We start from the raw sequence: 25286 nt of genomic DNA on the forward strand, positions 1-25286 counted from the left end.
GGACTGTTGATTTGTGGAGGACGTAGTCTACTGTATAGGCAGTTGCAGACACATCATTTTGAAAACATAGGACTGTTGATTTGCGGATTAAGAATTATTTTTGTAACCTAATGAACTGGACGTTTAAAAGACAGCGAAGGAGAAAGTTTTACAAATGAAGAGTTGGGGTTTTCTCTGGCTTTGGATGTTTGAAGTGGGAATATATTTCCAGTGGTGGGATATGCTATAGGTGCTAAAGTCTCAGCCTTTTTAATGAAAGAACCAACTGCACTGTACTGTAAGACAGAAACGGAAGAGGAAGCCAAACATCCCACTCCCTAATGTTTTCTGTTTCAATGGAAGTCACTAAACTAAGTAGAACAAACCCAGCTGATATCGCATTGGTGTCTATGGGAGAGCCACCTCTTAACCTCTTAATCTATGGGAGAGCCACCTCTTAACCTCTTAAGTAGACAGGACCTGATTTTTTTTAGTTCAATGGTAAACGGCCTGAGTGAACTATTTTCATTTATCAATCATCTCTGGTAAGATTATTCAGCTAACACAACACATACAGTGCATTCGGAAAGTATTCAGACCTCTTGACTTTTTCCACATTTTGTTATGTTACAGCCTTATTCTAAAATTGATTACATTAAATGTTTTCCTCATCAATCTACACACAGTACCCCATAATGGCAAAGTGAAAACAGGTTTGTTGAAATATTTGCAAACCTGTGATATATTCAATTGATTGGACATGATTTGGAAAGGCCCACACCTGTCTATATAAGGTCCTAAAGATGACAGTGTATGTCAGAGCAAAAATCAAGCCATGAGATTGAAGGATTTGTCTGTAGAGCTCTGAGACAGGATTGTGTCGAGGCACAGATCTGGGGAAGGGTACCAAAAAATGTCTGCAACATTGAAGGTTCACAAGAACACAGTGCTCTCTATCATTCTTAAATGGAAGTTTGGAATCACCAAGACTCTTCCTAGAGCTGGCCACCCGGCCAAATGGAGAAATCGAGGGAGAAGAGCCTTGGTCAGGGAGGAAACCAAGAACCCAATGGTCATTCTGACAGAACTCCAGAGTTCCTCTGTGGAGATGGGAGAACCTTCCAGAAGGACAACCATCTCTGCAGCACTCCACCAATCAAGCATTTATGGTAGAGGGGCCAGACGAAAGCCATTCCTCAGTAAAAGGCACATGACAGCCCACTTGTAGTTTGCCAAAAGACATATAAAGGGTGGCAGCATCATGCTATGGGGATGTTTTTCAGCTGCGTGGACTGGGAGACTAGTCAGGATCGAGGGAAAGATGAACGGAGCAAAGTACAGAGATCCTTGATGAAAACCTGCTCCAGAGTTCTCAGGACCTCAGACTGGGGCAAAGGTTCACCTTCCAACAGGATAATGACCCTAAGCCAAGACAACGCAGTAGTGGCTTCGGGACAAGTCTCTGAATGTCCTTAAGTAGCCCAGCCAGAGCCCGGACTTGAACCTGATCGAACATCTCTGGAAAGACATGAAAATAGCTGTGCAGGGACACTCCCCATCCAACCTGGCAGAGCTTGAGAGGATCTGCAGAGAAGAATGGGAGAAACTCCCCAAATAAAGGTGTGCCAAGCTTGTAGCGTCATACCCAAGAAGACTCAAGGCTGCAATCGCCACCAAAGGTGCTTCAACAAAGTACTGAATAAAGGGTTTTCCAAAATGTCAAAACAATCTATTTTTGCTAGTCCATCATAGGGTGTTGTGTGTAGGTTGTGTGTAGGTGGATGAGGGGGGAAAACAATGTAATCAATTTCAGAATATTTTTTAGCTTTATTTTAACTAGGCAAGTCAGTTAAGAACAGGGGCAGAATGACAGATTTGTACCTTGTCAGCTTGGGGATTTGAACTTGCAGCCTTCCGGTTACTAGTCCAATGCTCTAACCACTAGGCTACCCTGCCGCCCCATAAGGCTGTAACGTAACAACATGTGAGGGTCTGAATACTTTCTGTATGTAACATCTGACCTCCAATGATGACTTCCTTTGTTTTCAGACATATAACCAAACAATAATAATAATTCACAAAACGGGGATGCAACTGAAAAATGCCGCCATTTGTGCAACTTTAAAAGGCAAGAACTTTTCATGGGTAAATTAGCGATTTATTTAATCATTCAGACTGTCATTGCATTTTAAAAATTAACCTGAATGTTATCCTTACCAACAGCAGCTGTTTCAAATTACAGTTCTCCTCAGTTTCTCCCTGTTTCATGGTCCATAACTCTTATTCTAACAATCATAAGATGGGAAATATGGGGAAATATTATCCTTAGATTAATATTGTACAATTACAGTTGGATTAAGATGATGTATCTTTGCTCTTTGGTAATGTGCATGGATTTGACATATCAAAGTGTACAAATGCTATTCATATACTATGTATTTACATAACATTCGATCATTATACTTAGTCATACATTATCATATTTACTTTCACAGGAAAGTCCATGTACTACAGACTATTTTGACATTGACCAACCTGCTCATCCAAAACCATAATGTCCGAGACAAAATGGCTGTCTTGCGTCATATTGAGCCACATCATCACGTATGGCTAGTCGGAACACAGCGAATAGTAGATCCGCTGTTGTGAGCAGTGTGTTCTAACTGGCTCAGCGTTGGGCTCCATCGCATGGCCTTGTCTGTCTGAGGATGGGCTAATCCGGTTAGCATGGTGGGCCATAGAGGAAATGGAGTAGTGATGGGGGACAGGGAGGGTTTTAATACCCACAACCAACAGGCTGTATACAAAATCCTGAACACACACACACACGCACACATAATCAATTCTGCTTATATCCACCTTGTAATCTATGCAATAGCGTATGATTGCACGGCTGTATGCCAAGCACATATACATATAGAAACACACGCCCACACACACACTACGCTGCGGCGTGGGAGGCCTGTAGGCTACGTCTCAATGCTACTTTTGTTAACTCCTCCTGACAAAACAACAGCAGTCCTTCTCACCACAACTGCTGCCTTGCCCCTCACATGCAGGCAGCCCACTTGTCAACAGCCTGGTAGACAGAGGACGGCATGTGGTGTTCTCTACAATTACTTCAGGAACACAACCCTTCATTGCATAGGGTCTACCCATTCCATCTGTGTGTTTGTATGTCGGTATCTGTGTGCACAGGCATGTGTCTGTATGTGTGTGTCTGTCTGTCATGCTGCCTGTCTCCCAAGGTTCAAAGACCAAAGACTGTGTTATGTGGTACTCACTGTACAGGGTGGGAACAGACCAGTGTCCTTTTTCTAGTGCCGGAGGGCACTAAGGAGATCTCCGACGTGACGTGTGGCCATCCAAAAATGGCCGAGACCCCCCCTGACAGTAGCTTGTGTCGAATCAGGATTACAGCAGTGCCTGCCCCCATTTTAGGAGTGTGTATGTGTGTGTGTGTGTGTGTATGTGTGTGCGTGTGTGTGTGTGTGGGTGTGTGTGACTGTGCGCATTTGTGAATGTTCAACCCCAGTCTTAGCATTGTGTTAGCTCTGGTCCTGTAGGTTTCCACTCAGGTTTGATCAGTGTTGCATGACCCAGACAGACAGGCTCACAGCTCCCTGAGCAACACTGGGACATTCCTGTCTGTTGTCTGGTCTCCTCCGGACACGGTTAAGTCCAACGCCAACCTGGAGCACAAGACCCGCTCCGACATTTAAGGAGCCTACAGAAAAAAGAGTGTTGGTGTTTTGATACATTGGAGTTATAGCACTGTGCAACATCCAGTATAGCACAGTGCAACATCCAGTCAATTTTTCATTACTGAAGACGATGCAGTGAAGTTCTGTTGTGTTTTCTGTTTATTGCCTTCATTTGCATGTAAATGAAAGCTGTATCATAGCCGGAGGACAGGCTGTGTTATGGACACTCTGCACCCTAGGGTCTTCCTGTATCAGATGTTCAAACAAATACGTAAAAACACAGCACACGATTACAGTACATCCCTAAAGCTACTGGGTGGGGAAATTCTAATTTAGTTCATTGTCTTGTTGTTTGCACCCCCATCTGTCATCATGCACGTAGACACGCACTTCATTCCCTTCCCTATATATGATCTGTTGTGGTTTATAATATTGTATAAACAAAAATACATTATACTAAAATAATTGATCATTATATTAAGATATAATTATGCCATTTCTGTCATAATATTTTTATTTGCTACATTGTTTACTTGTTTATTTGATGGACTACTCTTTATTGTGCTGTAACCACTTATAGTGTGGCTCTATGTCCATGATCCACTTGCCACTCTCCAAACCTCTGCCTCTCTTCCCATTTCTGAAATAATTTCAGAAAACAGACAAAGTACACGAAACACTCACAGGCAGGGATCCAGCCCACCTGTCACAACATTTGTCTCTGAATCCAGAATGACTCTGAAAGACAAAAATAGTATGAGCATGTACTGTACTGTAGCAGAGGTTTAGCCTATATCCTCGGGCATAGTACCATGGATGACAGATGACCTCTTTGCCAGCGGAAATAGGTTGGTTTTTCAGGAAGATATTCACTCAATATGTAATTTGGCCAAAAGTAATTACACTGTTCTGTCTCAGAAAATGGGCCCAAATCCAGTATTTGTAACAATACTGGCTATTAAGCTTAACAAATTATAATGTGTTCGACATGAGTTGTAGACTGCGTGTAATGTCAACGCTGATAAGGCGGCTGGTGCCGTTGTACACGGCTAGTGCCGTGTCTAAAAGCGTGATAGATAGTGTGGGACATCCTTGGCGCACCTTCTCATTTTATCATTATCGTTTTTTGTCTATACTTGATGTCTAATAAAAAAGTATTGTGATAATCACATCCATCAATATATTGGAATAGACATCTATTCTATATAGGCTATGAAGGACTAATGGGTGCTATAAAATCAGAAAAATTATAAGACGGCGGCCAAATGAAAATATTTACGGTGAATTTCTCGCTGTATAACCTATTTGAAAAACTCAGCTTAAGTTGAAAACAATGTAGGCCTACTTATTAGGTAGACTATTATTATTTATTTTAAATTACAAAGTGAATTAGGCCTACATTGTGGGCATTTAATAAACATTTGCGATTATGTAGCTAGCTTCATGGATTTTGGTTAATTCACGTTGGCAAATAAGATAGGAAAAGTTACTTTCTTCTACCAAAATAAACCATTCGTTTGATGATTTAAGTTCAAATATTAGTTTAAAAAATAACATTGCTCAGCCTATTATTTAAATTAATTTAGAAATCAGGGTGTAGGCCCTAATTAAAACATCTCGATTAAGCAAAAGTTTTGGTACATTTCGAATAGGCAGGCTAATAAAATATTATTATCAAATTATCAAAATCATCAATAAATATGTAAACTGTAAATCAAAGCTTGTGGATGAATTTACTTCGAAAGAGGCATGTTTTACTTAAATTCTGGTTGGCTATAAAATAAACTAGAATAGACAGACATGATCTAGGTCACCGATGGTCATAGGTCTATGGAAAACATAAAAATGGTCCTGTTTCCATTATTGTTATTGTTATCGTTATTATTATTGTTTTTGTTGTTATTTGTATTACTTGTTTTGTTAAAATCATCCGGTAACCAACAGGCAGTCATAACAACTGGTAAAACATATTCTTCTGACTAATGTTTTTGGTCTACAGTCTCAAGTTCATGCAGCCCACCTTATGTAAAGTAAGCAATGTACCAACTCCAGATTGTCCCTTCAAATGTTGTAAAATATTGAAAAAATATATATATTGACAAGTAGCCAACAAGTTTTTAAAAATCATATTTCAACTTGAAGACCGAAACAACGCATAAGCCTATTGATCGTTAGTTCACCTGGCACTCTCGTTTGGTCGACACTCACTCACACAAGCGCTCTTCGATTTAGACTTTACTAGGCCTAGGTCAACTGCATCTGAGATTTAATCGGCATCACCGCTTACACATAGACATATAACGGATATTGACGCTAGTTCCTGTGGATATACAAGATTTGGTTGGGTAAATCACCAAAATAATGTTAGGCCTATATTAATGTCCTGACATTATTTTACCTCCACCTATTGGAGGGTCCCTTTTAGAAGCATGTTAGGAATATCTTTATCTCCACAGCCTATATAGCAGGGTTCCCCAAGACACAGCCCACAGGCTGAATTTGGCCCTGGTGATTTTATTTTGGCCCCAAAATTTTCTGAACAATAAATAAATAAACAATATACGTACATGACCAAAGGTATGTGGAGACTTGCTTGTCGAACATCTCATTCAAATATTATCAGCATTATTATGGAGTTGGTCCCCCCGTTGCTGCTATAACAGCCTTCACTGTTCTGGGAAGGCTTTACACAAGATGTTGAAACATTTCTGCTGGGACTTTCTTCCATTCAGCCACAAGAGCATCAGTGAGGTCGGACACTGATGTTGGGCGATTAGGCCTGGCTCGCAGTTGGCCTTCCAATTCATCCCAAAGGTGTTTGATGGGGTTGAGGTCAGAGCTGTGTGCAGGCCAGTCAAGTTCTTCCACATCGATCTCGACAAACCATTTCAGTGTGGACCTCGCTTTGTGCAAGGGGGCACTGTCATGCTGAAATAGGAAATGGCCTTCCCCAAACTGTTGCCACAAAGTTGGAAGCACAGAATCATCTAGAATGTCATTGTATGCTGTAGAGTTAAGATTTCCCTTCACCGGAACTAAGGGGCCTAGTCCGAACAATGAAAAACAGCCTCCACCAAACTTTAGAATGTTGTGAATGATGATCTTAGGCTTGTGTGCAGCTGCTCGACCATTGAAACCCATTTCATGAATTTCCTGACAAAACATTTTTGTGCTGACGTTGCTTCCAGAGGCAGTTTGGAACTCGGTAGTGGGTGATGCAACCTAGGACAGATGTTTTTTACGCGCTACGTGCTTCAACACTTGGCGATCCCGTTCTGTGAGTTTGTGTGACCTACCACTTCGCGGCTGAGCTGTTGTTGCCCCTAGACTTTTCCACTTCACAATAACAGCACTTACAGTGAGTGACCAGGGCAGCTCTAGCAGGACAAAAATTTTACGAATTGACTGGTTGGAAAGGTAGCATCCTATGACGTGCCAGAAAGTCACTGAGCTCTTCAGTTAGGCCATTCCACTGCCCATGTTTGTCTATGGAGATTGCATGGCTGTGTGCTCGATTTTATACACCTGTCAGCAAAGGGCTCAAATAGCCGAATCCACTAATTTGAAGGGGTGTCGACATACTTTTGTATATATATTAGTTGCTGGACATAAAATACTGTAAAAACACCAGCAAATCAGCTCCAATTGATTTTCATTTAGAACATTTGTTCCAAAGTATTACCACACATAAGAGAGAGATATGTGATTCTATAACAATGTAAGCAAGGTTTGAAATGATTATGTTTTAGTCAAATGTTATATATGTTTGGTCTTTTTGCGGTCAATTTGGAGTCTACACGTTATTTGTACACATTATGTTCTGCCCCCCTGACCATCCATTCAAGAGGAGGAGAGAGCGAGAGAGAGAATCTTGAGTCCTATCTTTGTCAGTTTTCTCATAACTGTGAAAGCATATCCAACTTTAGTTATCATCCAACTTTAGTTATTTTCGATGTATTATGTTTACTACGGCCTTCGTCCTACATACTTGACAAAGACCTTTCAAATAGGTTGCGTGTAAATAGTATCCATGATTCATCTAAGTTGTATAAGATTTGTTATTATGGGTTCCCTTTAGTAAAAAAAAAAAGCCACATGAAAAACAAAAGGGATTATTATTTACCTAGGACCATTTATCTCCACAAAGGAAATAACATATTCTCATGCTTAAAGTCTGAGCTGACTTTAAGCGTTTCCTATCGACTTCATGAAAGGGTAGATTGGCTATATCTGCTCTTCGATTTCATCCGTTAAGATGAAATGCAGCTCTGCATCGTGTGTAAATCATAATTCAAATGAATAATTTATTCTCAAATGATTAGGCTAATATTTAAATGTTCGGGTACAATAATGCACAGTACTACATAGAGCCATGGAACTCTATTTCACATCAGATAACTGATGCAAGCAGTAGAATCAGATTGAAAAAAACAGGTAAAAATACCATACGGGGACTGTGAAGAGACACACAACAAAAGTACAGACACATGCATATACGCATACATTGTGACATTGTTTTATGGTGGTATTAAACATTTTGTATTGTGGACATGTAGTGGTGTAATAATGTTATATGATGATATGATGATGTTATGATTTACTGTTCTATATTTTGTTGCATTTCTAATTAACTGTTTAGCTTCCGTCCCTCTCCTCGCCCTTACCTGGGCTCGAACCAGGGACCCTCTGCACACATTAACAACTGACACCCACGAAGCATCGTTACCCATCGCGCCACAAAAGCCGCGGCCCTTGCAGATCAAGGGGAACAACTACTTCAGGTCTCAGAGCGAGTGACGTCATCGATTGAAACGCTATTAGCGCGCAACCCGCTAACTAGCTAGCCATTTCACATCGGTTACACCTTGGCAGCAGCTAATAAATCCCTAATAAATACAAATACACGAAAAGGCAGATCATTATGAGTGTAATTGAAATAAAACCGTTTTTTTTTTTTTTTACATTTGTTTATATATTTTTATTTTTGCCTACTGCTGTAGGCTTTTGGCCTAAAGTGAAAAATGAATCAATCTTTCTTACTAGTGGTTGTGGACCCTCGCGCTAGCATGATTTTCAAGAGAACCGCGTGACCTGTGAATCCAGCCAAGCTTTGAGCAGTGCGCTCTGTCTGGCTCAACATTTGATACAAGAGCAAATAGTCGGTTTTATATTTCTAGCCTAGCACACAAATAGTTGAGTAAATGAGTGAGCACTGTGGTGCACGGCAAGCCAATTTCATGCTCAGCAACGCTCTGAACAGGCCTGATATCATCACGCTTCTCATAATAAAATGTCCCTTTGTAAAATATACGGGATGAATATGGACACTCACTTGAACCAATGAGCTGCAAACCAACTCCATAGACACTACGATTTATTCATGTAATCGTTTGCACAGAGCAGTGCAACATACAAAAAAGGAGCAGTGTTGCCTTTTTTCCAATAGAAAAATGTTTATTTGTTAACATTGTTTAGATGTAGCTTAGTATATGCATCCCCTCTAATCATGGAGGGAGATTACATATATTTCAAGAGAGTCTGATGCTGCTGTGTCTTTGTGGTATTCCAATATAAGGTGAATCCAACACGAGTTGAGTCATATATCCTTTCCACCCAAACGGGTTGAGGGGCTACATCAAGCGGTAGGCAACTAATGACAACAGCGGTCTACTGATTGTTAGAGACTCGCAGTTCAGGAAAAAGGTACGATAACAGGGAGATTCAGTTTTTTCAGGCTGTTTTTTCCGATAAAATCTTTGGCTTGAAGTGGCAGATCGCAGTCTGTATGCTCATCGAGGTTTGATATAAGAGAGAGATCACAACACATTAGGCCTAAAGCGACAAAGATAACAATCATATAATTATCCAGCAAGTGCGGGATGAGTAGTCATATTCCTATAGCTTACCCCGTCTTCTTAAATTAAATATACAACGTCTCATTATGGGCTATTCATTTTCATTCATGTTTGTAGTTTGTAGGCATACTTTGATAGTTTATGTCCACATATAGGCTACACATTTAGCCCTATCAACAAATGGAAAATCTCTTTACAATAGCCTTGACTTTCCACAAATATTGTGCCCCCAAAAGGCGACTCCTGCAAGCGAAGTCTCAGTCACTCTCCTCCTTGTCTTCCTGAATGGTGGTGGTGGAATGGTTGTACAATCCTTGCGCCATGAGCTGGAGAGCCAGGCCGTTCTTATAGCCGTTGGCCTTTTTTATTTTCGCCCGTTTGTTTTGGAACCAGATTTTGATTTGTGACTCATTGAGGTTGAGCTCTTGAGCTAGAGACTGTCTCCTCTGCTCCGTGATATAACGATTGGCCTGGAACTCAGTTTTCAGTCTTTGGAGCTGCTCAACCGTGAACGCCGTTCTGGGTCGCTTGTCTTCCTTTTCATTTTTCGTCTTTTTCAATTTCCGTGTCCTTGGGCCTACAGTAGGGACGACAATAAAAACGGGAATATAAATATTCAGCGAGCGCCAGACACCTAGTCTCACTATCATCACCAAAAACCAATTCCATTGCATATTTCAGGCTAGACTTATTAATAATACCCTAATTATAAAAACAACGTATACACATAATAACCGCTTCTAGGGTAGCCTAGTGGTTAGAGTGTTGGACTAGTAACCGAAAGGTTGCAAGGTCAAATCCCCGAGCTGACAAGGTACAAATCTGTCGTTCTGCCCCTGAACAGGCAGCTACTGAAAAGGCCGTAATTTAAAATAAGAATTTGACTTGCCTAGTTAAATAAAGGTTAAAAAAAAGTTATTTTGTAAAATCACATAATCATACAAATAACCAATATAATCACGGTAGGCTAATAAAAATAATAATAAAAATAATAATAACAATAAACGTTATTATAGTTGAATACTTTGTAATAGTCTAACGGTATGATCATCCTAATGGTAGACCTTCAATAATAACTATGAATAGCATGATGTCCTGAGAAGAATAAGGTCCATAGCGCACTGAGCGGCAGGCCTTTGTGTGAAGGGAACAATAGCTGTAGGTCGACTTTCATAATTATTTAGCAAAAATATGCAAACAAAAAACTGTAGGCTACTAAAGCTAACTAGAGCTATTTAAAAACATACAATCGTTTAAGGACTATTGGCCAACTGTGTCGGTTATAGGCCTTTCATTGATCACAAATAGGCCTAATAAAAAATAAAATCGTTGAAGCTTAGTGATCTTTAGCTGTTGACATAAGAAAGGAATTAATATATTTTGTACCAAATGCAGACCCAGATATAGGCCTATGTGCATAAGGGTAGCCTACGCTACAGTAAACATTTACATATTAAATGGTGTCCTTTGTTATCATGGTGCCAGAGACAAACAAATAAACAATATGATGAGAAACAGGAAATGTAATTTATCCGTTATTATCTCTTTCTTAAAATTGTATTTTGATGCTAGGCCTAATCCTATATCATTTTCTAACACAAATATAAACTCTTCAGTAAATAGTTTTTGTTTAAGATTAAATGTATAGCTTTACATTTCATGTCATTATTGTTGCACTGATTTTATCAATACCTACGGCATTACCTACGGCAATACCTACGGCAAAAGCCCATTTATTCGCCAAAACGCCATTGGAACCATTGGACTATGGAACTTAGAACAAAATAAACATTGTGCATGCTTACCATTTAACGTAGCCTAACATTTATTAAATACATTTAGTTGGGGAATTACACTAATTGCATACTCAGATAATATACAGCCTTCTCTATCAAGACAGGCAAAGTTGTTCATTAATTCAACATGTTGACATCACTGAGATTCTTATTCTAGTTTTTTTCCCCGATGCACTTTCTTAAATTGTATTAAATGTAACCTTATTTTTCTAAAGTCTCATTGGAATGTTTAAATATATATGGTACATGGTCTAATAAGAGGTTATGAATCATGTAAATGTATAGCCTGTATAGGCCTATATTGGCCTAAACGTGTATTCTGTTAAATGTACGAGCTCTATCTCTCTTTCAATCCAATGAATGGAGTATGTTCTCATGTTAAGTGACACATTTTAAAACATGTCATATCTGCAAGGCATTTTGGGGTGAGCCTACAATATGAAACCAGTGGCCAGGACCAAGATCTCACTTGCAAATAAGGAGAGTGAAATGTTAGGCCACACAGTCATCGATGAAATTATGTTTACATATTCTGATATGTTCTCAAATGGACCAATGCTGCTCTTGAAAAGCACCTATTCGATTTTTCACTGTTTCAATTGATTTGACTTCTCTCGGTAGAACAGAGTAGATGTCACACAGTCCTATTTCAAAATGAATTAATTCAAAATTATCCAAGTAGCCTATTTTCAGCTTTTTTGTTCCATATATTTTTCTAGTAGGCCTGAATAATGGATTATTTACATATGATATGGCATAATTTAAATTAGCAAAAGTTTGCTTCCTGTTGAAAAAAAGATTGAGTAGGCCTACAATATACTGCTTGCTTCATATGGCACCCATAAAGGTTGTATATAGAACCATTTTGTAGGGTTATTTGATCAGAACCCCAGGGGCTCTTCTTCACTAAACCAAAATTGGTTCCATGTAGAACCCTTGGGTTCCATATAGGGTTCTATATAGAAACAATTTCGGTTCTGTACAGAACCTTTAGGGGTGCCATATATCAGCATAGAAATAACCGTTTTTGGTTCTATCCAGAACCTTTTTTCTAATAATATATGTTAGCCTGCTCTACAGCCAGTCACTCTTTTCATGCAGTAACAGGACCACTACGCCATTACCTACAAATATTGTCATTTATCACAGCGTGAAAATAAAGTTTAAAATGCAGTTGAATTTAAGTATAAATGTGCAACTTCGACGAATTAATAACAAATATATCAAATACAAACATGTTGAGGAAATACTTATATTTCTGCAAAGGGACAATAAGGCATTTATAACATTACGCATTAGGCTACAATACCCTGACAAAAGCTTGTTCAAGAAACTATTGCCTCACCAGATGACGGCCTGTCCGAGTATCTAGTGCAGTACACCCAGGCAGGCCACAGCAGCGGCTGGGACTCGGCTTTGGGCGCTGCGCCGCCACTACCGCCGTTCACAACCATGACAGAAGATGTGTTCTCGCCGAACTTTGGCGTGCTGCCTCCAGAGCTCTCGTCAGCCTTCGATGACGAGGAGCTCTTTTGGGGGGTGGGAGACAAGGCCAAGGACGAGGTGGAGGAAGAAGTGCTGTCGCTGCTGCAGTTAGAGTCCTGGCATGGGGTTCCAGGATGATTCGGCCTGGCAACCAAAGGTTGGGCGCGCTCTCGACTGGAAGTCTGCGCACGTTCCCTAGCCCCTAAACCATGCTCCTTCCGGCAGCCGAAATCTGGCCGCAGAATATTGTCAATAAAAAAGTTCGTGGTTCTGTGCGCTTGCTGCGCTGCTTGGAGAGGCAGGATGGGCGGCGAAGGCAGACTGCGAGAAGGAGAAACGCTCTCCCCTTCACTAGACTCCGGGCTGTGTAGAGCCCTTTGCTTCTCCATTGCTGAAAGGGACTGCAAAAGGGTCGATCCAGGCTCCTAACTAATTCCACTTGTTGGTGTGTATAGGTATCCAAATATAAAATAATGAAGCAATACGGTGACCACTAAAGGCTCATTAATACCTCTCTGATTTGGGGCACTTTTTGATTTCTAAATTGTTGACATCCCTTGTGCGTAACGCTCCAACGTGTCATGGTCGTCGACATGACAAGACTGACAAGGCTTTGCGCTCTCCTCTCGCAGCCCCGAGCTTTTCACCACTGTAGGTATGACAGTTCGATCTTCACCAACTCCTCACATCACATTTCCCACACCAACCGGAAGCACGTGAACCCTTTCGAACGTTTAGTGGGCCAATCAATGAACGATACACTTTTGGACACGGGTGACGACGTCCAATAATGTCTCGCAACTCTGGGTAAGTAGGCTGCATGCTATCAAATGGGGTTTAAGAAAACCAAACAAGAGGTTATCACCGCTACGCGCCTTCTGCAACCTTGTCTTTTCTCAGCAAACGAATGCTAGACCTATAGGATAATACAATAATAACAAATACGGATATTTCACCTCGGTCAAAATATGTTGTCACTAAGACAGGCTAGGCTGTATGGTGTTTTCGATTATTGTACAATGTTGCTACAGCCAAATGGGACGTTTGATATTAGCGTTAATCATTAAAGGTAGGGTATAGTTACTGGTGAACAGGGGTGGAATGGCATTATAGGCGCGCGCACACACAGCAAAAGGATCCAACAGAAGCGACTTGAATGCCTATACCGGTACTTCACATTAATTCAAAACAAATGTATAATGATAATGAATAGTGTAGGCCATTTGCAGTTGCAACGCAATCACACGTCCAGCCCACATTGTTTAATTTCATTTGGGCCAACAAAACTGAAATCTTTATCCACAAGCTATTTGTTGGTACTTAATTAAATTCTAATTAGGACACTACCGTTATCCCATTTAGTAACCATTGTGTGGCTGTTGTGAGACGCAATTCATTTCTGACAGTAAATGGGCGCAGGGACTGCAATCTTGCCTGCAAAGAGATGCCTTAAGAGAGACCGCAAAGGAAAATTCATAGGTTTTAATTACTCTTCATTCCGACTGTTCAGCTTGGCGTCCATCACAGCCACAAAATCATAAACCCCGCCTATTTCTACAATGTATCTTCTTAAAATCTGATTTTAAAACTAGCCTTAAGCTTCACCTTAACTGCACTGCTAACCGTATGCCTAACCGTAACCTTAAATTAGACCCAAAAGGAAATATTTGTTTTCATAAATTATTACAATATAGCCAATTTTGACCTTGTGCCTGTGGAAACTAGTAACAACCAGAAGGGTGAAAAGGCAGTCAAAAGCTGTCATCATTCCCGCGCAGGAGGCTTAATCAAAATAGTGCGCGGGGCTGAGGCTCAACTATAGGCATGCGAGAAGCACGTTCTTCTCAAGGTACAGATAAAGCGCAATGAACTGAATAATACCAGGGTCCTCAGAGACGCTATATACACAAATTAGTTTATTGAAGGCTTAACGTTTGGTAATTCATATCACCTCTCATGTAGCGTTCTGGAGCCTGCTCTTCCACAGAGGAGAGATGGGTGTAGGTTTTGTAATGTAAACGCCTTTGGATACGTGCACGAGAAATGGTCCGTTTCTGCAGTCTCAAATACTTAATTAAAATGTTCAATCACCATGTAGACTACCAGCACATTTTACTCGACAATTCCAGAGAACAAGGGGTTCCAAAATCGTTTTTACACATCAATGGTGCATTGCGCAATGGCAATGAAATGAATATATAGGCCTAGAGTCATCATAAACTATTGGAGAGGTACATTTCTGCTCGTCATGCAGCCTACCATTTTTTTTGTATCAGGTCGAGGTAGTGAATTTGTTTAGAAAATAATATAAGAACATGATAGTTTGAGACTTTCCCTCTCTATTACACACACACACGCACACACATTAAGCCATACTAGAAAATGTTCAGGAACCATCTGATGGAAGATCTTTTTAGCTAGACCGTACAGTGTTTAATATGAGCCAGCTTCAAACTTCACCTCATAACGGACACCATGCAGTCACCTGGACATGCAGGCTGTCTGGGGGTTGACGATGCCTTTGGAACTGATGATGGGCTTTGTTCATGCAATTGGAATATTCGCTTCTTTTTGGAAACAGATGTTCTTGAAAGGTTGCTCTAAATACTATACTGCATTTTAAGATTTGAAAGACACAGAGGGTACTATGGGAAAACACTCCCTATATTTCTAAATAGGCTCTCTCAGATATGCATATTTTTCCAGAATATTTCACTGGAAAGCATATTGATTGCCTATAGCCTGCATGCGCTTATATGCGCTTTTATTCCTCATGGCCTGTTTTGTTTTTAATTGATTCGTTTTGTTTCATTTAGGCTATTTTGTCTTCGCCTACTGTAAATATTAGCCAATGCCAATCTCCTGCTTGAATGATTTTAGCTTGAACTGAATTTCTTAATTTGCCATTTGAAAGGAAGACAACATAGAATGCATTAGCCTACTTAAGTTAAACATTTTCACAAAAGTAAAATTATTCTCTCAAACGTTTGGTCATTCGAAACTCGTATGATATTTAGACTGTATTTGTAACCATCCAATGAAGTAGACAACTTTTAGGATAATATCGTGAAGGGCTGCCTTCGATTTCTTCAGTAGAATATAATAAACATTAATACGCCTACCTCCAATCCACAGCTTTACATTTGAAACCGGAATGTAAAGCTGTAGAATCCTGAACAATAGCTAAAATAATCAAGGCCTTAACTTCAAAACTATATTATGTTTATCCATGATGTGTTTTTCTTTTAGAGCATCAAGGAATTGTAACTGGTAGTCTTTCCGGACATGGAGCAATCATGTTCAACAGAGCATTTACAGGAAGTTCTAATAATTAGATAAAGGGGAGTAGGCCTATGGTTTTAATTATAAGATCGTTTAGATGTTCTGTCTTTACAATTCACCATGGGGGGAATGGAAAGTGATTACCTTTTTATGTGCTTTTCTCTCTGCCTATTCTGACCTTGAAATGAAGCATGAGAATAGCATGCTATTCACCCACTATTAGTTTAGGGTAGAGATGGAATAAATGAAGGTGTGACAGAGGTGTGTCTACAGATACACCATATTCTGACTTTGATTTAATTCAGTGATAATTCCACCACCTTTATGCACGAGGGAACCACAAATACGGTCTAGCTAACCTACCGGTTCCAAGTGGAAAAAGCATCTACTTAATTTTTGTTGATAGAAGTAACACCATTCTCCATGCGCTGTAATTTACAACTTGACAAGAGCTATTGATAAGACCTAGGTAAATGAACAATCCGTTTGGATAAAGGAATTGTAAATATATATAATACTTGTTTTAGATCAATTTGACTTTATAATCGCTGGGGACAAATGTGAAATCAGTCATGTGGCAGCAAACTGAAGCATATCAACATATCAACTTTCCCACAGTTTATGAAATGCTATACCATTATACAGAATTGAAATTGTACTGCCTTTTAATTTGCAGGGATGGACACTCTCAAATGTCTTAATTATAGGTTACATCGATTTTCTCAGTTTCCTATTTCTATCATGTTAAATATTAGCCAATATCATTATCGAATGTCAATAGGCCTCATAACCACTCACAAACATCTACCAATGCACTGTTAGTTCCCTTCAGTTGGTCTAGCCTAGGCTACATTATCATTCCATTTAATTCAATTGTTTGTTACCTTCATTTGCTTCCTCTGTAAATGCGTCATGAACATGGCCGTGTGGTTGCTGCTAAGGATCATCGGTATAAGACGATAATATACAAAATACATACAAAATGAATAAAGACACGAGGTTAATTAAATCATTATGGCAGCCAGGTCACCCGTAATACAAGTCAGTATTCGACGTCCATCCATGTCTGAGGACATCGGGAGATGATGTGGAAACCGGCCAATAGGGGCAACACTGAGCACTGTTACCTCCATGTAGGTTTCGGTTTTGCTAGCATCTGCCTCTGGTGCAAAAGGTCTGCCTCTGGTGTAAAAGGTCTGCCTCTGGTTCAGAAGGTTGCATGATCAAATACAGTCTAACGGTTATACAAGTCAGTTAAGGTTTAGGATAAGCATAAATAAAATAAAAACATCATATTGCTGTTTTAATCCAGCAAACTTAACCCTAACCTTAAAAATTCGGAGTTAATGTCTAAACTTTAACTTTAAACATTTGGAATTTGACGTTTGGAACAACTTCGAAATTTGATGTTTGAGAAACATGGATGAACATCTATTTCTGAGGTGAGACTTGTTGGTTATAGAGCAGAGGGCAGACCAAGCCTTGAGAGTTCGATCCCGACTCATGGCACAATATTTGCCCATGTCATCACACAGTTCCATGGTTAGTGCAGGCAATATATGATGGTATAGCCTACTATTGTACACTATTCTCCCAATTAGAATTATATATACATTAATCTTTCAACATTACTATGGGTTGAAGAACTAAATGTGGCAATTTTCAGAAGGAATCAAACTGCCATTTTCTTTATTTTGTTTGTAAAGGCCCTCCAAACATTTTATGATTCAAAAATACTTTCCGGAACCTAAATAATCAACAAGATCAGAGTATTTTTAAATCTACCAATTGGTGCTGAAACAGACCAATATGCATATGCATATACGCTATATATCCCTACAATTCTGAACCCATTGTAACAAAATTCAAACTAAAAAGGTACACCATATTTAATACTGCAGTGGCCTAAATCAGGGTCACACAGAGTGTTTCTTGGTAGTCATAAGATAAAAATGTATGCCACTGAAAACACTATTTAATGAAAACTCCACGAGGAAAAAATAGGTTGGCCAGCAAGTTGGAGGGTTTTCAGCAGTTGAATTAAATTTATTCAGAGCATGCAAGGTACCACACGTTCAGTTACTCGACTGAATAAGGTAAGTCTAAATGCCACATATTGAAAAGTGTCTAAGAAGTGCGTAAGGAAGGCTTGAGCAGGAAAGGCGTACATTTTCTAAGTCTGAATCGGCCCGTATAGGCCTGGTATAACCTACTGTAAAAACGAAAATGAAAACGGATTCAATTGATTCGTTTTGAAACATGTTCTACATTGCAGAATGACCTATCAATTTGCAAGACATAGGCTAGCCTATTATTGGGCGATATTTTACAGCGTGGTAGCCTAACGCTTCGAACACACCGACTGTGTTTTTCACTGCTGCATAACATTTTGCGCAGCTAGGCAACTATACTGATGCAGGTATCTTTTGCAGATGGTCGGACACATGGAGGAGAGAATCATTTTCGCAGTATTCTCAAAACCGTGTATTTTTGACACAACTGCTGACAGCTACATGGACATAAACACAAAAAATGCTGCTTGAAGACAACTGTCCACGATAGTAGTGAGCTTGTGCTAGATGTGGTTAGTTAACGTTAGCTAGCTAGCTAACCTAGCCAATGAGGTGTGTGTGTGTGTGTGTGTGTGTGTGTGTGTGTGTGTGTGTGTGTGTGTGAAAGAAATAGTCATATAAATTATGCTAGTTACTACCCCTGATAACGTTCCCAAATAATCATGTTTGAAAGAGTGTGTATGCTAGATAAATAGTAATAGAAATGGTAGATACTACTGCACCCCTGATAATTTGGCCAATTAACCGTGTGTGTGTGTCTATGTGTACAGTAGGTGACATGTTCATGATAGATATCTAATAACTATAGTTATGCTAGGTAATGGTTTGGCTTATCATGTTCATGTCTATGTAGAAGAAGACTGTAGGAGGAAGTGGAGAGGACTCAGGGACAGGTATCAGAGAGAGAGAAGGGCAGAGAAAGAGAAGAAGAGGTCTGGGTCAGCAGCTTCAGGTCAGCAGCCTTGGCGCTTCTGACACATTCTTTTCTGGATCCATTTATTGTGCCTAGGACAACGAGTGGCAATTTTACAGCCAGACCCTCTACTACGTCATCCACAAGTGTTGTTGCCACTGGTGCATCAAGACCCTCAACATCATCTACAAGTGCGACCATCACCTCCACCGGTGCAGCGAGACTCTCTACAACATCTACATCATCCACAAGTATGACCTCCACCAGTGCAGCCATGGAAGATGATGAAATGGAGGAAGCACCTCTGGATCAAGGACCACCTGAGATTATTATGAACCTCACGGAAGTGTCCACTGAGGACCTCGTTGAACAGGATGTGGCCGTGGAGAGAAACAGAGATGAACAACGTCACACCAGGCGTCATCGGAGGTACCAGCCCCCAGATCCACTCAACTCATTTCAGCAGAGGCTCTCCTCCAAGCCATCGAGAGGGATGCAGCCCAACCTGATGCTCACAGGAAGCAGGATGAAGAGACCCTCTTTGCCATGAGCCTGGTGCCAACACTGAAGAGGCTGCCTCAGCAAAGAAAAGCGGCAGTCAAGGTTAAAATGTATCTGCTGCTTTTCTCCACATCACAGGTAGTATCATGGTAGTATCAGGTAGTGTTGCGACAGTGAAGTAAAGTAGGTCATTTTTACAGTATAGTCATGTAGGCTATTTGGTATTTCAGATCAAAGTATTAATGAGGCAAATGTATAGCTGTTTCTAGGTTAGAAAATATCCCAAAACAACAGTTTGCTGTCTAAATATTTGCCTGTCATATTCATCTTTTGATCTGAAATACAAATTCCATGAGTAAACAGCAAGTAATACCAACTTTACCGCACAATATGTATGCCTCTAACTACACTATACAAGCAGTATTTAGTTAACATAAATCTTGTATGTGTTGTTTTTCTCTTTCCTTCCAGAGATGGAGTCCATTTAGCCGACCAGCTCACAGGAAGGACAGGAAGAGGAGTTGTCTGGTTGTTGTTTTGACCTCCCTCGTTGTACCTTTCTTTTCACACACGTCAGTTCTGTTTAAATTCAGTCAATTCATAGTAATTTGTTTATAAAGTTTTAGGATAGCATTCATTATTAGTGTTACATAGATTTCTGAATTGAAACTCATACAGAGTTTTCACAGATGCTCTTGTTGGTCTCTTACGAGACTAAAGGTGAATATTTCTTTCATTTAAAACCACTTGAAAACCAGGGTGTTGAAACTGTTTGTGAAGTTATGTTCCATCGACTGGTCCATGACGTCCAGAGGCCATTTGTTTGTTTAGCTGTGTTATGGCTACATATTATTCCCTTTTAGACACACACACACTCTCCTCTCTGTACCTCGGATCTCCAGTGCCCTGCCCTCTCTCTCTTTATGGCCATGTCTGAAGTTCCCCTACTACGTCTAGGCTTTATGAGTAGTCCCTGTATCGGTCTGCAGTTGTGCCAAAAATACATGCTCTTGCTGTTCTCTTACAGATTACAGGCCACACATTCATTATTATTTTTTACGCGCACACACACACCTGTCATGTTCTTTCCTGTACTTGAATACTTAATAAATTATAATGTTTTCATAGTCAGTTGTTTCAGTTGTTTATTAATATCTAATTTAGACTTAATCTGTTTATTTCTTCCCTACACCTTTGCAGATCTAAGACAAGATGAAAGTAAAAACACTTCCTAATTAGTTTTTTTTCCACCTGTATTTTGTCAGGCCAGTGAACATGGTGGTAAACTGTACTATTTGTATGGACCCTAGGTTACCTAGGTTACCCTTTCCCTTTGTTATCATACTAACTGTATGTCGTATAACCTTAATTAGTGCTCCCGCTCACCTGATGGACCATGCCAGGTGTGTATAATACTGCCGTTGATGGGAGAGGGAAGGGGTTAAGGTGTGGTCTTTACTCCCAAATGTCACTTAAATATAACTTCTAAATGAAGAGAGACAATGATACATAAAGTAATCTGGGGAAAAAAATTCAATTTTATGGACAACGGTGGATGGTTCTTAAAATAACCTTTGTGTTATGGGGCTGTTCAAAGAGCCGTTTCACTCCACGGCATACTGCTATGGGACTTCACCTGCTGGCGATGAGAAGTAGGTGGTCACCTTCTCCCTCACCTGGAGTGTCTGTCTGGGGGCGTTGTTGGCACCTGCCCTGGTGACATCAGGTAGGTGACCATTTGGCGTGCCCATCTCCATCCGGAGCAGCTCCTGGAATGACCTCCGCAAGTAGTTTTGGAGAACACGTGGCCTTCACGCAGGCACCGACATTTGAGGGGCTGAGACCAAGCACTCTCTGATACATTCTCCACTGGGCTGCCAGAATCCCAAAGGTGCATTGCCTTGGACAGTCATTTGTTAAAGATCCTTACAGGCTTTGGCAATGGCAGCCGGCGTCCAGGGCAGGGCTCATGAGGTTGGGTCTTAAAGGGAAGGCCTGGTCGCCGACGAAGACGTGGGGAACAGATCCCAGGTCTTCAGCCCCAGGGAGTGATGCAGGTGGTGGAATCTCCAGGGTGCCATCCTGAAGTGCCTGGCCGAAGGCAGAGTCCCGCCATCACTTCCCTTGCCGTAAGCACTAACATCGACAACACGGAAACAGTAGATGGCATCTACCACAGCCAAGAGTACAATTGAATATGTACCCTTGTAGTTGTAGAATTGCGAACCTGAGCACGGTGGAGCCTGGATTACTACATGTTTCCCGGCAATTTCCCCGACAGTTGGGGAAATTCCACCTCTCCAGGAACTCGGCAGCGATGGCCCTCCAGTCTTCCTCTTTGGGAAAGGAATGTATTCACCAACCAGACAGTCCCAAAGGGCTTGTGCCACAGAGGGAACTATGCCTGCCACCGTATAATTCAAAATAATGATCAATATTGTGTGTAACTTGAATTCCACCCACATATTATATCTACTCATATAGCTACCTCATTACTGTTTATTATGGTCCACTAACTATATTGTAATACTCATCAACCATCATTAACAATGACATGAAACAGTACAATTCAGTCTATGACTATATCATTAAACTGTAGCCCAGGCCAACTCTACTCTTAGAAAGAATGGTACTATCTACTTAAAAGGGTTCTCCGGCTGTCCCCATAGGAGATCCCTTTTTGGTTCCAGGTAGGTAGTACCCCTATTGTATATGTATAACATTTTCCCCAAAGGGTTATACCTGGAAACAAAAATGGTTATCCTATGGGGAAAGCAGAAGGACACTTTTGGAACCTTTTTCTCTAAGAGTGTATGTGAGTCCAATAAGAATGTCATGAATGACTGTAACTGTCTTGAACAAAAACGGGTCCTGGAGAAGACTAGCCTACCTTCATCAGGGCAGAAGGCACCTTTCTTTTCATTTGGTAACATTGCATAATTAAAAAAGGATTATAAATAAACTTTGGGAAAAGTTATAGTCCCAATGAACATTCTGTAAAAGTACATCTGATGTCAAATAGGGACTATTAACTAGAGAGCCCTTTAGCTAGCTAGGTTGCACATAAAAACAATGTATACAAATATCAATCAATTATGGTATCAAAGGCTTTAAAAATGTACTAGAATGTAGCTTACCGGAGACAAATCGCCAGGCGTTCAACTGGGCTGATGGACTCCCGGTAGTTGGTATCCATCTGGGCGATCCTGGCTCCAACCATCTGCAGCAGGTGATCGAACTGGCTTTGGTTCAGACGAAAGTAACTTCGGAATTCCTCTCCAAACATTCGAAGCTCTTGAATGAGATGGTGGAATTCCTCTGCCTGCTTTCGGGACTTTAACTATCTCTGGAACCACACAGACCTGCGCTGTCGGCGGGACTGGTCCCGGCCCAACAGCGCGAACAAGACCACCTTCCTCAACGTTGGTCTCATTGTTGAAAGAGCCTACTCTGTTATCTTCACTATTTAATATTGCATTTCGCTCCAAAACTGCATTTGAGGGAAATTATATTATAGGCTCTCACAATTAATTTGTGGATGTCATCGAATAAATAATATACTTGGCAAATAAATGAATAAAACATGTAAAGAAATTCTCCAGTCAAACTGTTTTTATTATGTAATCCCATTTTTTTTTACTGGATATGTGTACAACAAAAATTCAACATTCACAGTTTGCTACTTTCTGTCACGTCTACGCATACAATTTGATGCATACGTTCGATAAATTGAATGTATGCACCACACAGAAAGCACGGCAACTGCATCTGCAACGCAATGCTGCAAGGCAAACGCAGCGTTACATTGGAAATTAATGTACTTTTGGTGAATTGAAACGCAAAATCTCAGTCGGTGTGTTTGAAGCGTTATAATTATAATATATAATCATTTATAATATTTTAATAGCCTAACTACCAAACTAACATTATTTCAAATTATTCTTATTTTTAACATGAATGTAACATAATAATACAAATGTTCCTTATATTGCGTTTTATGTTTGCTATGGAACAAATATGTGCAACCCTTAGGGATACAAAATACAAAGATAAAGGCTTCATGGCAATTATGTTGAATGGAACAATAGATTGTAGGCTATGTTATGCACCTAATTATTGTCATTGTCAGTATACCTACTGTAGCTGTTGTCTTGAGAACAACATGTTAAAATACTCATAATGTATCATACAATGATAAAGAAACAATGTATCTTAATACCAGAAACTCAGCAATGTAATATAGGATTGTTTGAAATGTGGGGTGGAGACAATAACTGTCCAAATATGGCTGCATATGGTTGATTCAGAATCAATTGTCTTAGCAGTGTGGTTGATTTCAGATCTGTTAGTGCAATGTCAGAGAGACACCTTGTGGCTATTCACAGCAGCACACCCTCACACGTCTTAGGCCTAACATTAGGCCTATTGATCCCAAACCAGAATAAGGCACACTGACACAAAAACAAACTACTCATGGACCTTTTTGCTGTAAGTATTGTAAGTACATCAGTACATCAAAACCAATGTATTTTAATCACATCATATCTTTTCACGTCAGATCTTTTCACATCAGATCTTTTCACGTCAGATCTTTTTCTGATTAGTCAAAAGACCAATTAGTAAAAGAAAATTCAGAATTGGACTGCCTGTCATAAACTGAGCTTACACAGGCAGCCCAATTCTGATATTTGTTCAATGAATTGGTCTTTCACATCAGATCTATTCATATCAGATATTTTTCAGAGCTGATTCGCCTGTCTAAACACAGCCTAAATGCAGCCTTTAGAGGAGAACTGAGTGAGGGTTACGGCATTGGCTACTTATGGTGAGTTCAAGACAACTGGGAACTCATGGGGGGAAAAAGAGCTCAGACTGGGAAAAAATGGTGTTGTCAGGGATCTTCAGGTCAGAGAAGTCGGAGCTCTAGAATGATGCCAGAGTTTCTGACTTATTAATCCTAGTTGGATAACCGTTCAAACTGATTTTTCCAGGTCGTAGCTCTTTTTTTCAGAGTTCCCAGTTGTCTTGAACGCACTAAAGTCGTAGCTCAGAGATTTTCGAGTTGTCTTGAACGCACCATTATTTTGACCGTTTCGTTATTAGATCTATCCAATGACCACAAGGTGGCAGGATGCAGTCAAAAGTCAGATGAACGCTCTCCTCTCCTGGGATTTCAAAACTGTGTGTGAGATACCGAGAGAGACAGACGTACCAATTAGTATCTGCCCCAAAAAATACTTGAATCAGTTATAGAACCCATTGCCCTTTATGGTTGTGAGGTCTGGGGTCCGCTCACCAACCAAGAATTCACAAAATGGGATGAACACCAAATTGAGACTGCATGCAGAATTCTGCAAAAATATCCTCTGTGTACCATGTAAAACACCAAATAATGCATGCAGAGAAGAATATGACTGACCCAAAATTAAGGAAAGCTTTGACTACGTACAGACTCAGTGAGCATAGCCTTGCTATTGAGAAAGGCCGCTGTAGGCAGACCTGGCTCTCAAGAGAAGACAGGCTATGTGCACACTGCCCACAAAATTAGGTGGAAACTGAGCTGCACTTCCTAACCTCCTGCCAAATGTATGACCATATTAGAGACACATATTTCCCTCAGATTACACTGACCCACAAAGATTTTGAAAACAAATCCCATTTTGATAAACTCCCATATTTATTTGTTTCTTACCTATTTC

The 25286-nt window shown here is 40.2% G+C and overlaps 1 protein-coding gene and 2 pseudogenes across 1 annotated transcript; 1 reads left to right on the forward strand and 2 right to left on the reverse strand.

The window, feature by feature from the left end:
- Positions 1-9795: 9795 nt before the first annotated feature.
- LOC139406102 (engrailed homeobox 1a) lies at positions 9796-13864 on the reverse strand. Its single transcript, XM_071148576.1, has 3 exons — positions 13849-13864; positions 12680-13210; positions 9796-10115 (listed from the first exon to the last, which is right to left on the reverse strand). Exons 2-3 carry the CDS (start codon positions 13206-13208, stop codon positions 9796-9798), a joined length of 849 nt encoding a protein of 282 aa, XP_071004677.1. The 5' UTR covers positions 13209-13210; positions 13849-13864.
- A 4681-nt stretch (positions 13865-18545) lies between these two features.
- LOC139385930 (uncharacterized) lies at positions 18546-19740 on the forward strand (annotated as a pseudogene).
- Positions 19741-21191: 1451 nt separating this feature from the next.
- Positions 21192-23020, reverse strand: LOC139406103 (uncharacterized; annotated as a pseudogene).
- Positions 23021-25286: the final 2266 nt, after the last annotated feature.

The sequence above is a fragment of the Oncorhynchus clarkii genome, chromosome 3 (assembly GCF_045791955.1).
Source record: "Oncorhynchus clarkii lewisi isolate Uvic-CL-2024 chromosome 3, UVic_Ocla_1.0, whole genome shotgun sequence".
NCBI lineage: Eukaryota > Metazoa > Chordata > Actinopteri > Salmoniformes > Salmonidae > Oncorhynchus > Oncorhynchus clarkii.

Coding starts and splice junctions, on each gene's coding strand:
- LOC139406102 (XM_071148576.1), bottom strand. CDS start 13,208: ATGGAGAAGCAAAGGGCTCTACACAGCCCGGAGTCTAGTGAAGGGGAG. Junction 10,116..12,679: donor CTCGGACAGGCCGTCATCTG/GTGAGGCAATAG, acceptor TCCCTACTGTAG/GCCCAAGGACACGGAAATTG.